Here is a 21,513-nt window from a genome sequence, read left to right as displayed (position 1 = left end):
ACATATCTTTGTGTTTCCATTGTAGCATTGGTTGTGTGGTGTGGTCAGTGTTTCTGGGCCTAATAGATTGTTGGATAATGGGTTTAATTAAGCTAAATTTGTCTTCTACATGTTGGTTTATTGAGGCTGTGTTTGCTGAAAAAATGTAAACATATTTGGAAGAGAATCTCGAGTTATGTTAGACTTCTGTCTTACGAGTCACTCATTTCTTGCCAAACAATTGTTAACCATCACCTTAAAATAAAGTTCAGTGAGGCTTAGCACAAGAACTACTTGCTACTTTCTGCAGTTCAGTCACTGTGAGGAAAATAAATGATAAGTAATCAGGTTTTCAGGCAATATCTTTTTAAAGTTTTTAAAAAAATGTGGCAGCCATTAATACTTTTATTTATTGTACATTGTCCACATTGTTTGTTTCCTCTGTGTGTGTGTGTAAAGCCCACTTGGTCTTCTAGTGTGTGTTTCCAGTCTGATTATACTGCTACATTTGTATCACAAGTTTATTGAATATTGCTTTTATGCATTCTATTTATTACACAAGAATTGAATACTCCAGTGAAACTCATTGCCACTCCTGCTTTTCTCGCTTTCTTCCTCCTGGCTGTACTGCTACTTCGTTATCTGCTCCTCTATCTTGATATTTCCCTCCCCATCTAACTCCCCCTCTCTCCTCTCTAATGACAGTCAACAAGGCTGATAGGCTGATATATTTACACTGGTGGCAAGGGAGGAAGAAATCATCAGCCAAACCCTGTCCTGCCCCTGGGCTCTGACAGGCGGGGCTTGGAGGAAACCCTGGCCGCCTAGCCACTCCCAGAGCAGGGCATATCTCTCTCTGCTGTCCCTGGCCCTGCTCAGATCTCACAGCTAGATGGGACCAAAGCTTTCTCAGGCCCACAGACTCACAGACACACTCCCACATCAGCTACCGGGGGGAGAGTGAGCGGAGAAGAGAAAGCAGCAGGCAGAGTGGAAGGCTGCTGCTGGTGGTGTGCACGCTGGCTGAGAGAAAGACAAGAAAGCCAGTGTTTGTTTTGTTTTGGTTTTTTTTTTTTTTTTTGCTGTGCCACTTTTCCTCTAGATCTGTTGATGAGCCAGGCTGGGTCAGCTCTGGGTCTCGTCTCAGTGTGGGGTTCAGAGGTCGGGGTCAAAGTGTCACTGCTTCTTGAGTGTGCGTGGCTATTTTGCAACTTTTGAACACTGGAACTGTACTGTAAGCATTATGACTCTTCTGGGCTCTGAACACTCCATACTAATACGAAGCAAGTTTAGATCGGGTAAGTCCAGTGATGACTGAAACGTGACTTTTATTGCTTCTCTGTTCTGTCACAACTTATGAACACTTTCTGTGTACAGCTGTGTTTATTCTCAGAAGCCGCACAAACAGTTTGTCTGCCAACAGCATTTGAAAACAATTCTCCGTACGTTGTGTCATTCGTCTGTCTTCGCGGATGAGTTGTGTTGATACTCAGAATGTGCTCCTCAGTAACAGCAGCCGAGTGACAGGTGTGTGTAATACACAGTGCTGGTACGTGATGGCACAAGGAATAGCAGAGCGAGGTCGGCGTGAGTCAGAAAGCTTCCCGTCACTCTGTCACAGTATGATGGATTTACAGACGTGATGTCCATCAAACTCCTTGTAAATGACACGAGAGAGAATGACGTTTCAGACAGGTTAGTGCACTTGTTCAGTCCCAGTCACTAACCCTCTGCTGCTGCTGAGGAAAGCCAGTCAGACACTGTCGTTTTCAGGCTTTGATAAAAAGAGATTAGAGGTCAAAGGTTATCTAAATATGGCTGCATTGGAAGCTGCGTGTACCTGAGCATATCAAAGCGGGAGGAAGGGTCTGGACTACAGCACTGACTTAAACTCCTTCTAATACACATCAGATGTTGGGGATTTGTATCCATCTGTCTCCTTCACGTACACAGACTCCTTAATTCCGTCACTTTCTTATTCCCACACGCACTTTCCTTAGTTTGAACATACTTTGTCTAAGCTCGCACGTGTGTGTTTTCAGTGTGTGTAGTCTGAGCAACACTGCCACCTCCCTGAGGAAATTGCAACTGATCGTAGCTGTTCAGCTTGTTCTACACTCAAAAAGCAGCTGCTTCAAAGCGGTGGCTGTAGTGGCTCTGGTTGCTACCTCCAGTTTGCCTGTGAGCTGTAATTGCGTTCCAGAAATGGCAGGCTAAATGATGCTTTTCCTTTGATTTGTTTAGAGCACATCAGTAGGGTGGGAAATGACCCCCGGTGCTCTGGGGAGCATGAGAGGCTGCATTCAAAAGCAGCATAAGGCTTTTCATGAAGGTGGCTCAGGGTCTGTGTTGCTCTAACCCTTGTGCTATAGCTTGTTATAATACAACACAGATGTAGAGATATTGTCCTTATGCCAAAGTTTGCTTGATATTACAGTCACAGGGGTTAATGCCGCCTGATAAAAGCGACTGCTTGAGCTCATTTATGAGCGCATGAGTGAAATGTTGTGCGTAAGCGAAGTAAAATTGCCCGTAAATGTCTCTGTGATAACTGCTGATGGCAGGGGAAGTCGAAGATGATCTGCTGTCAAGGATTTACAGTTTCTTTAACATGAAGTACGTTGACTTACACTACACAGCAATTGTCACTCCTATGCACCGTGCTTAAACGACAATCAAACTAATCAAAGCCATGGGAACTGCTACCGCATGGTTGAAACTAAAAGGAAAGATAAAGATCTCATTTAAGTGCTCCCCACGGAGCGCCGAATCTGAGTGTGTGAGGTACTGACGAGTTCTCATGCTGATTTGATTTAGAGCTCAAATGACCACAGTCCATGCTCTTAAGCTCAAGGCCATTGCATAATATTATGACAGAGACGTCAAATGCAGTGCCACATGTTGACCATATGTAAATCAGCAGTGCATACATGTGCTGTCTTTAATATATAACTATTTCAGACCCATTTTCACTTCTGATCCCAAATGTATAAAACATAAACACGCTGGATGTTTTCAACCTGGATCACCGAGAAAATCGAAATAGTAAAACAGGAAACTTAGTTTGATGTTCTTTTCTGAGCTGGCAAACATTTGATGTGGTATTTGTCGTGTTTGAAATATGATCTGTGAGTTTATCAGTTAAAAGCAGAATAAGCCTTTCACTCCACCAGTGTCATCTATAAAAAATAAAAAAATCCATCTGACCCACAGCAAAAAAAGAACAAAATAAACAACAACAAAAAAGAAATTATTAACTTAGCTTAAAAAAAACAGGAGGAACCAGCAGTCTGCACTAAATGGATAAGCATACCATGCAGGCAGTCACATGACAAAATTTGTGGGTTTAGACTTTGTTTAGTAAAGTCCGTACTGAAGAAATTATCGCTGTTCTAGAGCCTTCATGACACTCCTCCAGGCGCTAATTGCAACCGTTATTTTGAAGTATTATTCAATAAGTGATCAGAATAGGCTGTAAGTAAGAATCACTAGTCAAATGATATATAAAAAACAATTTGCTATAATAACCTACAATAACATTTTAAAAAACACTTTTACTTTTTTTGTAGAAAAAAACACTTTTGCTTCTCTTTTAGTAAATCTCTAATGTTAAATGCTGCACTAGACTAGCTCTAAATTAGTCTCATCTTGCATTTATAACGCTGTGCTATAACGAACGTGTCACCAGGTAAAATTGCAGCAGAATTCTTGTCTCTTCTGACAAAGTTGGTAATAAGTTACGAAATGAGAGACTACCCCACAACACGCTCTGCTGACGATGATTTGCAGTCTGGCGACACATAAAAGCACTTACCTGTGTTTCTGAACTCAAGTGAGATTTTTTTTTCGCCTTCTTCAACATACATCCAAATGTCCTTATTACCCCACTGTTCACTATGAGTCACTGTCAATGGAGCCGCTCCAGAAACTGTACCTTAATGGTGGAGCGTTGGCTCTCCTCCACACAGGTCCTGGCTCGCATTCGCAAACCTGACTCCAACTGTCCAAGACCGTAGAAATAAAATATGCCAGTTGTGTTTTAAGGTGGATTTTCACTTTATGCAGAGGTATTAGACTAAAATAAACTTAATACTTCATTTAGGAATACCTGTTTATTACAAGTTATACAGTTACACCCATATATCTGTCGTGAACACATTCCTGATTGCACTAAGGGAAAGTTCAGGAGGATTCATGTAACAAATGCAACCAGTGTTGGAGCTTAAGTGTAAAAGTGAGGTGTTATTATTATCTTGTTTTGTTTTTTTTGTTCTTTCTTCAGTGCGGTGGCTGTGAGTGTGTGAGGCACAGAACAATAAATCACAGTATCACTCAACTGGCTTGTGCAATTATCAGCACTTCACTGGTGCAAACCAAAGCCAAATGACAATTTATTTGCACTATAAATCTGAAAAATTGGGTTTGTCTGTCCTTTATTGTCAAGAAAGACCAAGTTAAAACAAGTGTCTTCAGTTTCAAAGTCAACATTCAGAGAGGCGTAGTATGGTTCAGTGGTCTGTGATTACATAGCTTGGCTCTGGCCCACTTTCTATAACATGTATACTCTGCAATCAGGACAAGCGAGTCTTTGGTCTCAGCAAAGCTTTTGGGGAGAAAGAGCAGATTACATGGCAGCTGCTGTGCTTTTCCAAGCACAATTATTGATAACCTGTCAGTGAACATAATAAAGAGCAGCTGATGTTTCACCTGGCTTTTTCCAAGAAAATTAGAGACAAAATTTGCACGTACGACCAGATTCAGGCTGTTCAGGCTGATTGTTACGTTAGCCCGGTATCATGACATGATGTTTGGATAGCGCATTGATTTCCGTAAGTCATTTTGTTCATTCAAATGCATGCTTTTAGGACACCTAATTTTTATGAATACATATAATGCTGTGTTTAAATCAAATTTGTTCATATTTGATCTCTGACAAATGTTTCAGGCGTATAACTCTCTCCTAAAAGTTTCACAGGTTATCTGCTTTTGAAGAGAAAAAATCAAAGAGGAAGTTTCTTCAGCTCACAATAACAGTTATTCTGTCTTTTGTCTGACAATGAAATTATTTTATTTTTTAAAGCCCTTTTTCTAAAGCATATAGAGAAGGGGAAATAATTATTTGATCCCTTACTAAATTTGTAAGTTTCCTCACCTACAAACAAATGGACAGTCTTTAATTTTCACGACCGTCATTTTAATCGAGACAGAATATCAACCAAAACTCCAGAAAAAACACAATGCATAAAAATAGCAAATTACTGAGTGAAATAAGTATTTGATCCCCTACGATCCAGACAGAATTCTGGTTCCCACAGATTGTAATCAGTCTGATCTCAGCGCATTACGTGTATAGATTACACTTGTCACAGAATCAATTTCTTCCATTCTAACCTCTCCACCACCATGGTCAAGACCGAAGAGCTGCCACGTGTCCCTGGACAGGGTCCCTAGACAGGGACACATGGGTGGAATGGGCTACAAGACCATCACCAAGAAGCTTGATGAGATGGTGGCAACTGTTGGAAGAAATATAAAAACATCATCAGTCACCCTCAGTCTGAAGCTCCATGCAGGATCTTGTCTCATGAGGTGAAGCTGCACAGGAGAAGCTTGTTAATAATATGAAGACGGTTGGACCACAGTCACCAAAAAAATACTATTAGTAACACACTACGCCATAATGGGCTGAAATCTTGCAGCGTCTGCAAGGGGCCCCTGCTCAAGAACACGCATGCACAGGCCTGTGAACGCCTAAATGATGCAAAGAAGGCGTGGGAGACAGCGCTGTGGTCAGATGAAACTACAGTCAAGCTCTTTTTTTTGGCCTCAACTGTACCTGCTGTGTTTGGAGGATGAGAGGATAACAGAAAGAACATCATCCCCACAATTGAGCATGGAGGTGGAAGCATTATGTTCTGGGGCTCTTGTTCTGCTAAGGGTGGAGGACAACTTCAACACATTGAAGGGCCAACCGATGGCCGTGTATCACAAAATCTTAGACAAGAACGTCCTTCCCTGAGCCATAACTCTGATAATGTTCGTGGAGTCTCCAAACCTCAATCCTACCGAAATTCTGTAGAGGGAGCGGAAGCTTTGAGCTGCCATGCAGCAGCCAAGAACAAAAAGAGTTTCTATAAAAAGGAGTGGGCCAAAATCCCTCCTCAGCCATGTTTTCCTTGGGGAACAAATACTTTTTTGACTCAAAATACAACGTCCATTTGTAACTTTTATGTCACGTGTTCTTGGTAAATGCTGGCAATGCTATCGGCTACTTGCGTAGGCTACATTTAACTACATAGATTCATAGCATAAGTATAAATGAATGCTTTAAGGGTTACTGTTACATTACTGGCTTACTGGCGGTGCTAAATTTTAAAACGAAAATGTTGCTCTTACAAGGACTTAGCTACCCTCAGTACTGTTCAACTTAAACTGTTATTTTTAGATTCAAATGAGTGCAAGCTTGTTGAATAAAAATCATTTGGCTATAGTTACATTCCATCTGTCACCTGGTCTTAAAAAAGAAGAGACAACATTTGCATGCAGGAAAGTGCTCATTTTTCCTTGTCAGAAATTGTATCGGTTACATGTTTTGGTAAGCTTCCAATCGGCAACTAATGCCTTCATTTGCTCTTTGGGATGTCGCGACCGGCAGGTCACGACCCCCTCGCTGTAAACGAAAGCAGATGTCAGATGAAGGGAAGGGCCTGGTATTACATAATTGAGGTGCTCTCCCATGAGAGACCTGTGATGTGGCGCCTGAGCTCGCTGACACACAGTCAAACTGTTAAGAAAGTTGTTACATGACATCAAAGCTGGAAGGCTGGAAGAAATTCATAAAACGTGTGATTGCAGCCAGAGCTGCGTGAATATAAACCACCTGAGTGAGATAATTAACAATAGGGGAGACAGAAAATGATTAGGACCGTGCAGGAAAAAGGGAACATTTCATACTTATGTGTCGGATCCAGGATCTGACCGGGAGACCTTCAGATAATACTGGGGAGGGAAAACACACACAGACAAAGAAAGAAAGAGAAAGCAACAAAATCACAGACGCACTCAACCAACAGACATTGAGGAGTTTCTATGTTTATGACCTTAAACTCCCACCTAGACTCCCCCCCCACACACACACACATGCAGGGCACAGTGAAACGTGTGCACATGCTGTGGACCACACACTGCAGAGCAGGTCTGTTTAAAAGCCAGGAGCTGTGTTTATCATTCCCTACATCCTGCTCACAGAAATATTTGTGAGCAAGCTGCGCTGTTTTGTGTGTGTTTTCTGTATGCATATGTGCACATACATATGTGTCCATGTGCATCTGTTCAATGACTACAAATTGACGCTGGTAGCTTTTCATTCCAGCCCACAGACAATGTAAAACTATGCTAATTCGACTTTAAGTTTCATTCTGAAATACCGATTTAAGTGGCTTGTATTCTCAGCCTCTTCCTGCTTTTTCTCTGTCCCTCTCCTGTCTCTCCATACCTCTTTCTCACCTTCGCTCTTTATCTGTCCTCCTCTTCCTCCTCCTACCCCCAACTTTAGTCCTACAGTTAAGACTTCAGCAGAGGAGGACACGAGAGCAGCTGGCAGACCAAGGCATCATGCCTCGTGAGTAACACCTTCCAACATGGAGCTGCTGCACATCCAAACACACACACACACGTGTACTTACATGCTTTCAGACTTAAGTGTGAGTCAGACAGTCAGAGGGAAAAAGTGTGAGAAACTCAAGCATGTCAACTTATCACACTTGTCCCAATTAGCAATTAGATACAGAGGTGAAAGGTCAGTTCCCCCGACTGTCTAGCTGTTAAAATAATGTAGGTTTTATCTGTCCAAAAGATAAATGAGTGTTCTGCTTCCATGCAAATACGAGGTTGATAGGTAACTGAATTTTTTACATTCATTTATGTGAGGCACTCCTTTAACATTAGACTTGTTCCATTACCAACAAAAATATTAGTGAGCTTTAAAACTGTTTTTAATTAATTTGGGTTTTTTTTTCAATAATTTAGAGCAGTGAAAAAACAAATATTGTGTGCTTTGTCCTCGGGTGTGTGGTGGATGGCGCAGTTCACTGTGGGAAATATGAGCAGTTACTGCATTTTTCAAATTTGCCCTAGGTCCCCTTGGCTCAATCAGTATTATTTTGAAAATCCAGCAATGAGGTTGTGAGAAGCACCAACTGCCCGAGTTTCACATGCATCGGATCCTTGAGTCTGACATACTGCTTGACATTTAAAGAGAAAAGGGGGAAAAAAATAGTTAGATGTAGGCCTGAAATGAAAACTATAAAAACAGGTACCAGCTGTTAGTCAAAAGAGAGACAAAAAGAAAGTGATCCACAGTCTCTCATGGACAATTTTTCACAGTACATATATGTTACTGATGGACGTGTAACATGAATCCAGCCGTATTAAAGAGAGAAAGCAAAATGAAACAGGCAGCAAAAACACAACAAAGCACATATCTAGATAGTGGAGATGAATAAATCCAGAACCAAGGAAAGCAGGTGGCTTTATGCTACAGAGCAGAGGAGAAAGAGACGGCCAGATAGTGGCTGCAGCCTGAGAACAGGCAGACAAGATTGTAAGTGACCGCCGAGGAATGCTCTTGTGCTGGAAGAGGACATACGGCCTCAGAAGAAACAGCTTAGGAGGCCAGATTCACAAGAGGTGGCACCTGTTTACAGCACAGCGCTGAGAGGCATGCCCAAACACAACAACTGAGCGCGCAGGCCGCATTTACAATAAAGAGGCTTTGTGCTTTTAAGAGCACGTAAGTCATAGTGATGAGAACACATAGACCTGACTGTACTGAGCAACCTCTTAAATCTTCACCCTTGCTGCGATTGATGTTCCCTCCTTTTCTTCAGGTCAGCTTAGTGGATGTTTGCAGCTTTTCGGGTTAGCTGTGACTGCCAACACACGCCACGCGAGAGATAAATTTCAAATATTCATGAGAAAGTAGTTTGTTTAGTGTGCGACATTACAACACAGCAGACAGCTACTCATAAAATCGAGATTTTTATCTATTCCTGTTACTTTAAAGCATCTCGTAAGTCATCTCGGGAAACATGGAATTAGTGAGCCATGCAAGCAAGCTGGTTTTGTCCCCCCCTCGATTCCTTGCCTGTAGAAACAACAAGGGGACCGGGTGACCTGGACTACAGGCTGGGGATTTGTTGAATGATATCTCTGGCACCGTTCGCCATTTCACAGAGGCTCCAGCCTCAAGATAAACCTCTGGTAAGTGTGCGGGGGAACGGAATCCAGGGGCCCGGCGAGCCCCTATCAGTTTCTAGGAGTCTGTCACAGATAAGGCAGCAACGAGAAACACAATTGGCCAGCAGGGCTCCAAGCACTCTTTTAAAAAAGAAATTTCAATTGGCTGTTTATCTCTTGATTGCAGGCGGTGGTGCAGATCTGAGAGACGTTGCAAGGACTCGTATTTGCGCTGTTTGTCATACACCCACACACTAGATGTCTTATCGTTCTTCAAAACATCATCCGTCCTCCCAAAAAAAAATCAGGCATTTCTGAGGAGGGCACAACATCCTCCTCCTCCTGCGGCTGCCGCTTCTGCTGCTGTCGATGTGATCCCTCAGATGCTGGTTGACTCTGCCTGGCTGTGTTATTCCTGCTCGGGGGAGATGGACACGGCACAGGGTCTGTGTATATATTACCCAGGGAACATCTGGTGTTTATTAGACTATTCAAGAATCCGCCACGGCCTCTCGGGCCCGACTGGCGTGTGGCCTGCATGGGAGCACACACTGTCTGCCTGCTGGCCACAGGTCTGACTTGACACACACATACAATCTAATATTTCCCCATAAAGATAACAGGCTCGTAGCTGCAGGTTTACTGTGCTCTCTGTTGCTTTAAAATGTTCATTTCCACAGCAGAAGGACTTTAATCCTCAGTGGATGGAACCACAAAAGGAATCATTCCAGCTAATGCACCAAACCTCTCTGTGTAGTGTTTACGCATGACAGTCAGCAGTTAAATGTACTGCAGTAGGTTTAAAGAGCACTGTATGTTTAAAAGTGAGCTTCAGACTCACCCGATCATGTTACATTAGACCAGCGCAGTCGCATCAGGCCAAGTTCTAAACAGACGATAACGCCGACGTGACCATGACAGCAGCTGATGCTTCTCCACTCTCCCTCAGAGGAATGGGGCGTGCAGCCACAGCGGATCATCTGTATTACCCACCTCAGTGTTTTTCCTTCTACTCAAATCGAATCTCTTTTTTCTTCTTTTCTGCTCCTTTTCATGCTCCCAACATTGTTTTTGTTTTTTTGTTTTTTTTATTTTAACATCCCCTCACCCCCAACCGGTCACTGCAGATGAGTCTGGATCTGCCAGAGCTTTCTTCCTGTTAAAAGGGAGTTTTTCCTTCCCACTGTCGCCAAGTGCTTACTCATAAGGGGTCATCTGATTGTGGGAGTTTCTCTGTATTATTGTAGGGTCTTTGCCTTACAATTATACAGAACTGTGTTGTGATTCGGTCCTATACAAATAGAATTAAATTGAATTAAATTTACCTTTTTTCCTGTCCCTCCCCTTTTTGAGTTCAGAATTTGTCTGTGTTGAATATTTTTCTTTTTTTTTGCTCTTTATGTTGTTCATTTTCTGGCAGTGTCAAAACTTCTAACATACAATGATGATCATTCTTAATCTACTTCATTGTCCTCTCTTTTAACATATTTCTTTCTTCCTCCTCTCTTCTGGTTTATCTTTCTTATTTTCAAGTCAATTCAATTTTATTTATATTTATACAGCGCCAAATCACAACAACAGTCACCTCAAAACGCTTTATATTGTACGGTAGACCCTACAATAATACATACAGAGAAAAACCCAACAATCATATGACCCCCTATGAGCAAGCACTTTGGCGACAGTGGGAAGGAAAAACTCCCTTTTAACAGGAAAAGACCTCAGAACCAGGCTTAGGGAGGGGCGGGGCCATCTGCCATGACCGGTTGGGGTGAGAGAAGGAAGACAGGATAAAGACATGCTGTGGAAGAGAGCCAGAGATTTTATTCTCTACCTCCTGATGCTGCTCCTTCCTTCTTTCTGTGTTTTCCTTTCTCATTCATCCTGCTTTAGTAACGTCTGCCTCTTTCTTTTTTTTTGTCTTCTTTTGTCACAGATTGATAGATGTCTATTTTGACTGAGATCTTTAGCATAATATTTGCTTTATCTAAAGTTTAAAAATGCCTAATATTTGAACATTAATCTTGATTTTGATGAAACCCATTTTTCCTCTGAAGCATTACATTTCAGATCCGTTTTTCATCAGACACTAATACTCTCTCTAACTTGTCCAGCACAAAGCTCAGTATCATTCATTTCTTTGTTGGCGCTGGATCCTATGTCATCCCTCTGAAATATCCCACTAAAATTATATTTGACCAAATAAGTGCTGTTGCTCTTTCTTGGACTCAGATAATCAAACTGATCTGGTGCGCTCTCCGCACTGCTTGGTAATCAGTCCTGCAAGTGCTGCGGACAGATTGTAGGCCAAGCCAGGTTAGCTCTGGCCCTGATTATTTATCCAGGATTTAACAGAGATAGATTGTAGAAAGTTGAAAATCTTACCCACTGCAACCCTTTAATTAGAGCCTCTCCATTTATTTTTCTAGTATTCAGACTGTACTAGGAGTAAAAGCAGCTGGACTGATATTACAGCTGATCCAAAATGTAAATATTGATTATTGAAGGATAAAAGAAGTGTGGAGATAGCAGCTGAATGCAGAAGTGTGTAGATTAATAATGATATGATAAAAAAAAAGGGAACAGAGGTTTAAATGGAAGACCATTTTACTCTGGAATTTAATAAACAGATGAGGAAAAACCCTGATATCACTTCAAAATTATTGTAGTTTGTTACTTCTAAACATCATCTATAACTTTGGTTACTGTGGGTGTTGTAACGACAACATTCACAATAAGACGAAAAACTAAAGTCTGTATTAACAAAGCATACACAAAGAGTTATTTGCCATATTCTTATAATTACTGACATTATTGATATAATATTTTTGAATATCATAGTTGTCATCCATACGTGGTTATAAAGATACCCCAATCAAGTTACAGGTAAATGTTCTGTAAGGAAAGAAGGAAAAATAGGAATAAAGTGTAGAAATATTATGAGCAGAATCTCTCTGCGTACAGGAAAAGCAGATCTGCTGTTATGAATTCGTGGTGCGCTGCAGGTGTATTCCTAAAATGCAACGTTCATCTTTTTGCTACTGAAAAACAGCCTTGTGACCTTAACTTGTCTTTCAAGTAGGGCAGTGGAAGTGTGCCAGCTTAACCGCCGAGTTGTGCTTTCTCACAGCTTGCTCTTGAGATGCGAAGAAATCATCTGTGTTTATAGTCGTAGAACAGACACACCGAATGGTGGAGAGGAGGAGAAGGATTGCATAAAAATGCAGACACAGAGCCCACGCTCATTAATTGCAGGACATTATCCCACTTATAGATCACCAGTGACACTGTCAGTTACCTGAATCCTCTAAGAAATGACCGCAGTAACGGTGTATTGAAGGATCGGGTTATATGGTTTGTTTTTAAATGAATTTCAACATTAGTTCAGAATTGTTTGAAAGTTATGTCTGGAAGATGCTCAAGATCGTTACTGCATACTTATCAGAGATCTTTTCATGTTAGCATGTAGTATCAGGGTAAGGTGGAGCCATTATTAACTAGCTTATGGACTCATTATACACTGATCAGGCATACCATAATTCGCTCTGACAGGTGAAGTAAATAACATTTTGATGATCTCTTTATCATGGCGCCTGTTACTGGGGTGGATATATTAGGGAGCGAGTGAACATTTTGTCCTCAAAGTTGATTGGTTAGAAGCAGGAAAAATGTACAAGTGTGTGGATTTGAGTGTGTCTGACAAGGAACGAATTGTGACGGCTAGACGACTGGGTCAGAGCATCTCCTGTGGGATGCTCCCAGTCTGGAGTGTGCATTGATTAGCTGAACACCAGGATGCACTATGGGAAGAAGGGAAGCCAGCGGACGCAGTGTGATGCTTTGGAAAATGTTGTGCTGGGAAAACTTTGGTAATTCGCCCTGCCACAAAGCAAAATGGTTTGAGGAGCACAAGTTTGAGGAGTTGACTTGACCTCCAAATTCTGTTGCTAACAACTTGGTACCAGATACCACAACACACCTTCAGGGGTCTAGTGGAGTCCATGCCTCAATAGGTCAGGGCTGTTTTACCAGGCTAAGGCAGACCGGGCAATATTACGCAGGTGGTCATAATGTTATGCATGATCGGTGTAAGTTATTCTGGACAACATAGACCATCTAAATCTTTAAAAGTAATAAGAGTCACTGTCAAACAAATGGATTAAGGATCTTTGTGATCACGGCTAAAGTGCATTATATCAAAGTATACTTTCAACTGCAAACATAAAAATATACTTTTAAGCATGTACTTCATTACTCTCCACTCCTTTAGTGTAGTGTTTCCCTGGTGTGTCCCATGTCGTTGATGTTGTGGTCCTGCTCTGTGTTATCCAGACCCGGCCTCAGGCGGCTCCAATCTGGAAGCCCAGCTGAGGCTAAAGCGAGCCCAGCTCGCCGAGGACTTGAATAAGAAGTTGGCTCTCAGGCCAGGGCCCATGGAGCTGGTGCAAAAGAATATCATTCCCCTAGACTCTGCCATCACAATGACAGGTATCAGTGGAGAGACGCCGCCACGTGGTGTAACCCGACTTTAACACCCGCTGCGCCTTAGCCTGTGCGTTTATATGCTTGTGTGTTTGAAACTAAAGTTTAGGTGTAGAGTTTGTTTTGTGTAAAAGGGCCCTTCTAACTGACTGACTGTGTGTATACTCATTAATGAGGCAGACTGTAAGCTACTCAAACGAGGATTGTACTTGAGTGGACTGCACTGCTACGTCGGTCACATCGTTTAGTCTTCTAACAGGAGAAACGGATTATTCCAAATGATAAGACCTTCAAAGGGTCTGCACAGATCAGAGTCTTCAATGCATCACAACCCCTTTTGTTTTTCTCTCGTGCTGGAGAGTCATGTGCTAAAGTCAAGTTTATAGGTATGAGCAATGATATTTCTCTTTATTTTAACCTGGTCTATTTTTGCATATGTGAACCACACTAATGTTGCACTCTCCAGCAAAGTCTATTTTGGGAAAATATTACAGTGTTTCAGGAAACACAGGAATTTTAGAGGAATTGTTTTAAACACTAAAATTACTAAAACTATTAATTACTATCACTATTCCTAATTTCTATTAATAAAACACTGGTATTACCACAAAATATGAGGGATATAAACCATCTGAACAAGCATTTTTCACAACCTGGCCATGTGTTCTTGTTTATCTTTCTGATCAGTCAAGCTTTGTAAGGCATATCAAAATGCATTATTCAAGTCAAAATTTGAATTCTGGTCTTGATTAGTGGACCACCTATGCATCAAAGTCTTTGTACATTAAATTTGAATGCCTTAACAGCGACGAGGGCTGTTAAAATGAACATTTGTGTTTGTAGCCAGAAAGAAAGAAAGAAAATCCATGTAAAAAAAAAAAAAAGGTGCTTAGCAATCAGCATTTACAAATGTCTATTATGGACTCAAGTGTTTGAGGAGTGCTCTTTGGTGCATCGTGTATGCTTAAACAAAGATTTAGCACTGTGTGAAGCGCAGGGCCGGAGCTGTTCCACCACGCCACTCACATCTCACACTGTTTGGGTCCAACATGTTACTCACTCTCTCTGTTCTTAGCAGTGCAGCGAGTTTTCTTTAGACTCTGCTGTTTTAGCGGTTTTATGTTTGCCTCCTTAAGCTTCCAGTAAACATGTTGCACAAAGGAGCCGGCAGGCTGCGGTCAGCTGGTTTATAATACCTCTGCCGGAGAAGGGGATCTCCGTTTATCGAGATGAACAGCAGCTGTATTTGGGTCCACCCTTTTTCTTTAGAAGTCTGCGATGTGTGTGCGTGTAGAGTGCATCCTTTGCCACATGTGTGGGCGTACCTGCCTGTATGTTTGGACCTATCTGCTCATCCTCCCCCCCTCTTTTGTCTGTGCTCTGACTGGCTCCAATCAGCCACCTACAAAACTACGTGACAGGACCAGGCTGTTGTGACCCCCACCCCGCCCCCTTCGCCTGCAGCATTAACCCCTCACCTTAAAGCTCTATATCTCCCTACATAACACTCCCAGTGATTGTTTCAACCTCTGTCCGGTAATTTTGGAAACTGCCTGACCCACCATAGCTTGTAAACCAGCCATGTGAAAAGAGGAAGCGTATGTGGCGTGCAGATTTCCTGTAATTCTGCCAACTCAATCTCCCGGTGACAACAAATTATCTTAAAGAGTCCTGGACTGTGTGCAGCAGAGCGAAAATGCACCGAGTAAATTCACACACAGACCGTGTTGGTGTTTTTCCCTACAGAGTTAAACGTGAACAGGTGGGAGGAAATGGCATTTAGGACAATGCTATTTACTAAGCTGTGCGGTAAGCTCGCCGAGTGTGTGTTTGTGTGTACTGCAAGGTCATAGAGTTGCACAGAATGGACCTGGTACTGTGATGGAAACCAGAATCTGTTCCTGGTTGTCACATGTTTGGATACAAAAAGAGAATCTTATACCTCTCAGCGCGCGCGCGCACACACACACACATACTCCAGCCTTTACCACCTCCTTCCCTGGCTGTCCCTTCAGCTCCATTAGATAGTTGCTCTTAACTACCCCAATCAAAGCTGAGTTCCCTATCGGGCCAGCCAATCAGGAGCGTTCTAGAGGTAAAGTGGTTGTGTGAGTGTCTTACCCACACAGCGTAACACCTCCGAGCTGAGTGCTGTACTAGGTGTGAGTGACAGGCAGTGTGTGAATACCTCTGCTCACATACATTGTGTGCAGCATGCAGTATGCATCCAATCAGCCAAGGAGCAGGTAAAAAAAATGTTTCACAAAAACAGATGTGAAAAGGGTCCAGTGGTTTGTGGATTGAATGTTTTCAAATGTTTTCTTGAAATGGTGTTCAAGGCGCTTTGGACAAATTCTGCTGTCATTTGGTTTGTGGGACAAAGGTCTTACCCTATCAGAAGCACGTGTAACTAAAGCCTGGTGTATTTAAAACTACAGAGCACAGAATGATTGAACCTCCACAGATACAGTGCTGGAGTAACATAACAGCGTGTTAAACTGAGAACCGTTTCCACTAAAACAACAGGTTGAGGTTGAACACAATAGTCTTGCGACTGGTCATTTGCTGTTTTAGATTGCAGATGAAGTAGTTTGGTGGTAAAGTGACTGTCAGCTGGCTGGAGGCAGCAGTACTGATTGGCTGTTTCAATAATTGTAATATCCAGGCTATAAAAAACTGGAAGGAACATATTGAAGCATGCTCGGTTATTAAAATGTGCTCTTAGTGTCTTGAATCACAGGTCTTGTGATAATTGTATATCGATGATGACTGTGACAGTTTATACTTGCTTTGCTTTTAGTTCTGGTTAGATTTTGCACTTTAGTTTAATTCACCTATCTACATTTTTCCAAATTTTCTTCACAGATTGTACTAATGTTACGTGGAATTTTTTTGAGCATAGTAATATTGTAACAGCCCTGATTTGTGTCTCAGTATGCAAATGAGTTAGATGGTACATCCCATGTCAATTGTAGCAATGCTGCTACACACTGTTAGGTTAGGTGATCTTTAAAGTTTCTATGTGGATCATTTCCTTTAGGCTGTAGTCACACTGTGCAGATTTCTGTTATGTCTGATAACAACGCACGCCTGGCAGATTGAAGACGATCTGAATGCATTCTGTGTGCACTTACAGTTTTTGTTTTGTTTTGTTTCTAGGTGTAAAAGGGGTCTAGGCTGATAGATATTACATCGCTGACACCCCCACGTATCTCTGTTTTTGTTCTTCTTGCAGTAAACCATGGTAAGCTCCCTAAGCAAGAGGACTCCTATGCATTTGAGGAGGACAGCAGCAGTGAGAGTCTGTCTCCAGAGCAGCACCACAGTGATGAGTCGCAGGGTTCGGCCTGCCCTTCATCTGAGGCTGTCGGCAGTACGGCCTCCTCCTCGTCCTCACCTGCCCTCACCAGCGAACGACAGGTCAAAAAAAACACACAAACACGCCTCCTCTCCTTTGTTCTATCCATTTCTTTCACTCAAGCTCCCACACTGAGCAGCTATGATTACCACCAGTTTATTTCTGCTGCCCTCCTGTGGTAGCAGAGTGAGCTGCACATCCTCTGTTTTCCACTGTTGGACTGAGTTGACATAGGCAGGTGTCACATTCCTGCATGCTGAGCCATGCTGGCGGCACAGCTGCCTTTATATGCTTGCTGCTTACCTTTCACTCATGGTGACCTCATTCCAACGGTCACCAACAGAAACGGTCCCTCAACTGAAATTCGTGCCAGAACACAATTGTTTATATCTCTTAGACCTCTGCCTCTTAAATGTTCCAACTGAATCATCATCCCTCTGTGCGTCATGTCAGTCCCAAAGGTTTGTTTAAAGCTTTTTGGAATACTTTTGCAGAGGAAACATCAATACATGAGCATTTTAGGGATAATTATTCTATTTGGATTATAAACTGTCAAGCAGTCTCCCTGTCTGTTCAATTTACCTTTATAATCATGAAGAAGAAATGAGAAGAAAACAGATACAGTCAGAGCAAAATGCATGAAATCTAAGGCAACAATAGCAAAAAAGTTGCCAAAGCCTATAAAATAGCTGCGTAAATACAGTCGTTCACTTTTATTACATCCTGCCATGTGCTTGTTTAGTATTGTTTGGAACCAGATGTCTGTCAGTAGAGTGGATACGATAAAACAATTCCAAGGTTAAACCTCTTTGAGTGAAACTGAGCTCAACAGACTAGTTTATCAAATGAAGCAAGAAGAAAACTATTCTTTACGTCTAAACTGAAACACTTTATACTTTAGTAATTATTTCTTTAACTTCAGCCTGGAAAAGTAAATGTACTTTGTTTTTATTTGTGGATAGGGTGGTGTAAGCAGAGACCCCCCTGATCAAAGCCAGGATGAGGGGCTTTCTGGTGCTAACAACAGCCAGACTACTCCCCCAATACCTGTTCCTGCTATCGTCAAGGTCAGTTTGTCATTAAACTCACTATCATCTGCCACCCGGCTGTAGCTCAGGTGGAGCACAGGTGGCAGAGCAGATCAGCCACTAACCAGAAGGTCGGTGGTTCGATCCCAGGCTGCTCCAGGCTGCATGCCAAATATCCTCGGGCAAGCTACTAACCCCATGTTTGCCTACTGGTGGTGGTCAGAGGGCCCGGTGGCGCCTGTGTCCGGCAGCCTCGCCTCTGTCAGTGCGCCCCAGGGCAGCTGTGGCTACAATATAGCTTGTTTTTATTACATGAATGACTGAATGTAGTGTGAAGTGCTTTGGGGTCCTTAGGGACTAAGTAAAGCGCTATACAAATGCAGGCCATTTACATTCTTAACTTTAACAAATGAATTTCTAACCCTAACTCAGACTTTCTCGTCCTCTCTACCACCAGTCTAAATCTTCCGACAAGAACCGTCACAAGAAGCCCAAAGATGTGAAGCCTAAAGTCAAAAAGCTCAAGTACCACCAGTACATTCCTCCAGACCAGAAGGCAGAGAAGTCCCCTCCGCCCATGGATTCGGCCTACGCCCGACTCCTCCAGCAGCAGCAGCTCTTCCTGCAGCTGCAGATTCTCAGCCAGCAGAAACACACTCATGCGCAATCGCAGACACAGCAGTCGCAACAGCCGCATACCCACACTCCGCAGACCCAGGCCCAAGCCCAGTCTCAGGCTCAGCAGAGGCAGCCCACTTTCAGCTATCAACCCCACACACCAGCTCACACCCAGAAGTAAGTAGAGAACATATCTGACGAAATCTCCTCAAATTATCTACTGCAAACTTGTGTAGGGGGGGTTAATAAAAGTAATGCTACATCTTACTCTTAAGTGTGATCCAAAACAGTAAATAGCACAAAAAACATGAACTGAAAGACTTTAAAATGATGTAGATTAGGGAAGAAATCTGGGATCTGATTACTTTCTGTAGGTTTGAGCCATGGTTAATGTCAGAACAATAATAAACTCCTTACATCTGCATCAGTAAATATGAGATCCAGTTTTTAATTTACCATCTTACATACTGCAGACCCATGTAACATGTGGTGCATCCACCAATGTAAGCAGTCAGAATGTTTTGGCTCATCAATATATATATATTTACTTTTGGGTAATCTTCTTCAATTGCTCCATTCCAGAGGAGTCAGTGAGCAACTATCGGCTTGTAGTTCCAGTGCCCCGTCGAGCACAGCCAACAGTAACTCATCCTCTCCAGTCAAGAACACATTCCCCAACCAAAGCAACATCTCACAAGTCAAACCTGGGCCCCTGCCATCTAATCTGGATGACCTAAAAGTAGGTGATACTAGAGAGGAACATTCTGACAATCTTCTCTCCTTAACATACATATGTAATCCTTTTTATTCTCCTTTTTTTTCTTTTGCCCTGCAAGGTTTCAGAGCTGAGGCAGCACCTGCGTATTCGTGGCATGCCTGTCTCAGGCACCAAGACTGCCCTCATCGAGCGACTCCGGCCCTTCAAAGACTCCAACACCGGCTCCTCGCCCTCGGGATCCTCTGATATCACCACCATGACCTTTCCTGTCACACCCACAGGGTCCTTGTCCTCCTACCAGTCCCCATCCTCCTCCAGCGCTCTGTCCCAGGGAGGCTATTACCCGTACCCCAGCACCTCCTCCACCCCACCCATCTCGCCGGCCTCCTCTGAGCTGTCCCTCAGCGGTTCACTCCCCGACAGCTTCAGCGATGTGCCCATGTCTTCGCCAACACAGTTTGCCCTTCATCCATCTCCTGCCCAGCTCGGCGTGGAGGATGGCTTTGGGGGAGGAGGAGGTGGCAGCATGGGTGGGGCAGGTCAGAGGATGGGGGAGGTTGGTGGTATGGATGGTGTAGAAGCTGAAAAAGACAAGATGCTGGTGGAAAAGCAGAAGGTGATCGAGGAGCTGACGTGGAAATTGCACCAGGAGCAGAGACAGGTGATGATCTGTTTCTGCTTCCTAACACTTCATGGTGGATCTTAAGAGAATGAAGGCATTTCACCTCTCATCTGAGGTTCCTCAGGTCTAAAACCAAAAGCTGGACCCATGACTTTTTTCACAACTTGGGCCATGTGATTACACACTAATTAATAGGTCAGTGCTTCTTGAATGAGAGGTGAAAAGTCTGCTTTTTTTCAAGCTCTTAAACCTACCACTACATGCTTTGCTAGTCAACAGGTGGATGTAAAGTAGAGATGTTAAGAAGGCTACTTTTTGTTTATCAAGTCTATGTCATAGGCAGCCATGAAACTGCAGCATCTAATACTAATGCAACAATCAATCATGTTATTATTTATAAAGTATTGAGTTGTAAATTGAATGCTCTGTGATCATGCTTATTAGGTTGAAGAGCTAAAGATGCAACTCCACAAGAGAAAACGTTGCTATGGAGCAACACAGGATACGGTCCCTCCTGCATCTCATCCTCCCATGCACCACCAGCAGCACCAGACACCAGCCATGATGGGGCAGCATTTTTTTGGGGTGACTATCAAGCAGGAGCCTTTGTCCTCCAGCTGCCCTCTGTCCTCCCCTAAACAGCCTAAGTGCCCTCCTGGTAGCTGCAGAGAGGATATGGGACACTGCAGTTCCTCCATTACCAACATGGGGGGCCCCGGGGGACCACAGTGTATGGATACAGGCCCTTCCTCTGGCAGCCCCACCGCTATGTCCACCTTCCTCAGCCCACAGTGCTCACCGCAAGACTCTCCTATCAGAAAATCTTCCAGCAGCCCACAGCCTTCATCTCCTAACAACCCCTACCTGCTGTCTCCTCAACTGGGGAGGGATGGCTGTAGTCACCCCCACACCCAGGGCAACAACAGAGCATGCAACATGCAGGTATGATGCCTTTTAAGGGAATAGTATTGGATTTTATATATATTTATTTAGTTTTCTTTGTTCTCTTCTAATGTACTTTGAGATGTTTACCTTGAAGACCATGGTGGATTTGAGACAATAATTTAACCAATGTTTTTAACATGACCCCACTTTACACCCCTACGAAGTTTTATCAAACTATCCTGTTTAGAGACAGAAAGAATGATATGGACGCAAACAAACGCTACCAAAAACATAACCTAATCAAGGTTTGTTTAGCTTTATATTGCTATTTCTTTATTTTCTATGGATATTCTGATTTTTATTGTGATTTCTTTTAGCATTTATATATTCCTGTATTTGCTGTCATGAGATCACCAAAATCATTAGGCATCATCATCATCATCAGTGGGCTGCATAAGTAAATGTATATTATAGTATAAAAGTTAAAGAAAACCGACATAATACTTATCTACATTTTTAAATGTGGGCAGCCACCAACTAGCACAGAAACATATGTAACTAGCATTAGCTTTTACAATTTCCCATC

General features: G+C 42.7%; 1 protein-coding gene across 11 annotated transcripts in view; it reads left to right on the top strand.

Annotated features, from left to right (window-relative positions):
* The window catches only part of myocd (myocardin), a 146,917-nt gene that overhangs the window by 120,609 nt on the left and 4,795 nt on the right, over window positions 1–21,513 (top strand). For 5 of the 11 annotated variants that reach the window (XM_040036608.1, XM_040036606.1, XM_040036603.1 and 2 more), the window contains 8 exons: window positions 7,535–7,600; window positions 13,549–13,704; window positions 16,934–17,118; window positions 18,019–18,123; window positions 18,542–18,879; window positions 19,285–19,441; window positions 19,539–20,081; window positions 20,487–20,984. In XM_040036608.1, the coding sequence (XP_039892542.1) occupies window positions 7,535–7,600; window positions 13,549–13,704; window positions 16,934–17,118; window positions 18,019–18,123; window positions 18,542–18,879; window positions 19,285–19,441; window positions 19,539–20,081; window positions 20,487–20,984 (2,048 nt within the window). Of the gene's footprint in view, window positions 1–480; window positions 1,278–7,534; window positions 7,601–13,548; window positions 13,705–16,933; window positions 17,119–18,018; window positions 18,124–18,541; window positions 18,880–19,284; window positions 19,442–19,538; window positions 20,082–20,486; window positions 20,985–21,513 lie in introns of those variants that run through there. The other 6 variants (XM_040036607.1, XM_040036612.1, XM_040036605.1 and 3 more) reach the window with 5 other exon arrangements.

Source organism: Simochromis diagramma, unplaced genomic scaffold (assembly GCF_900408965.1).
Source record: "Simochromis diagramma unplaced genomic scaffold, fSimDia1.1 OVJJ01000371.1, whole genome shotgun sequence".
In the NCBI taxonomy this organism is placed as follows: domain Eukaryota; kingdom Metazoa; phylum Chordata; class Actinopteri; order Cichliformes; family Cichlidae; genus Simochromis; species Simochromis diagramma.
Note: the sequence above shows the minus strand (reverse complement) of the source record. Positions and strands in the feature narration are given on the sequence as shown.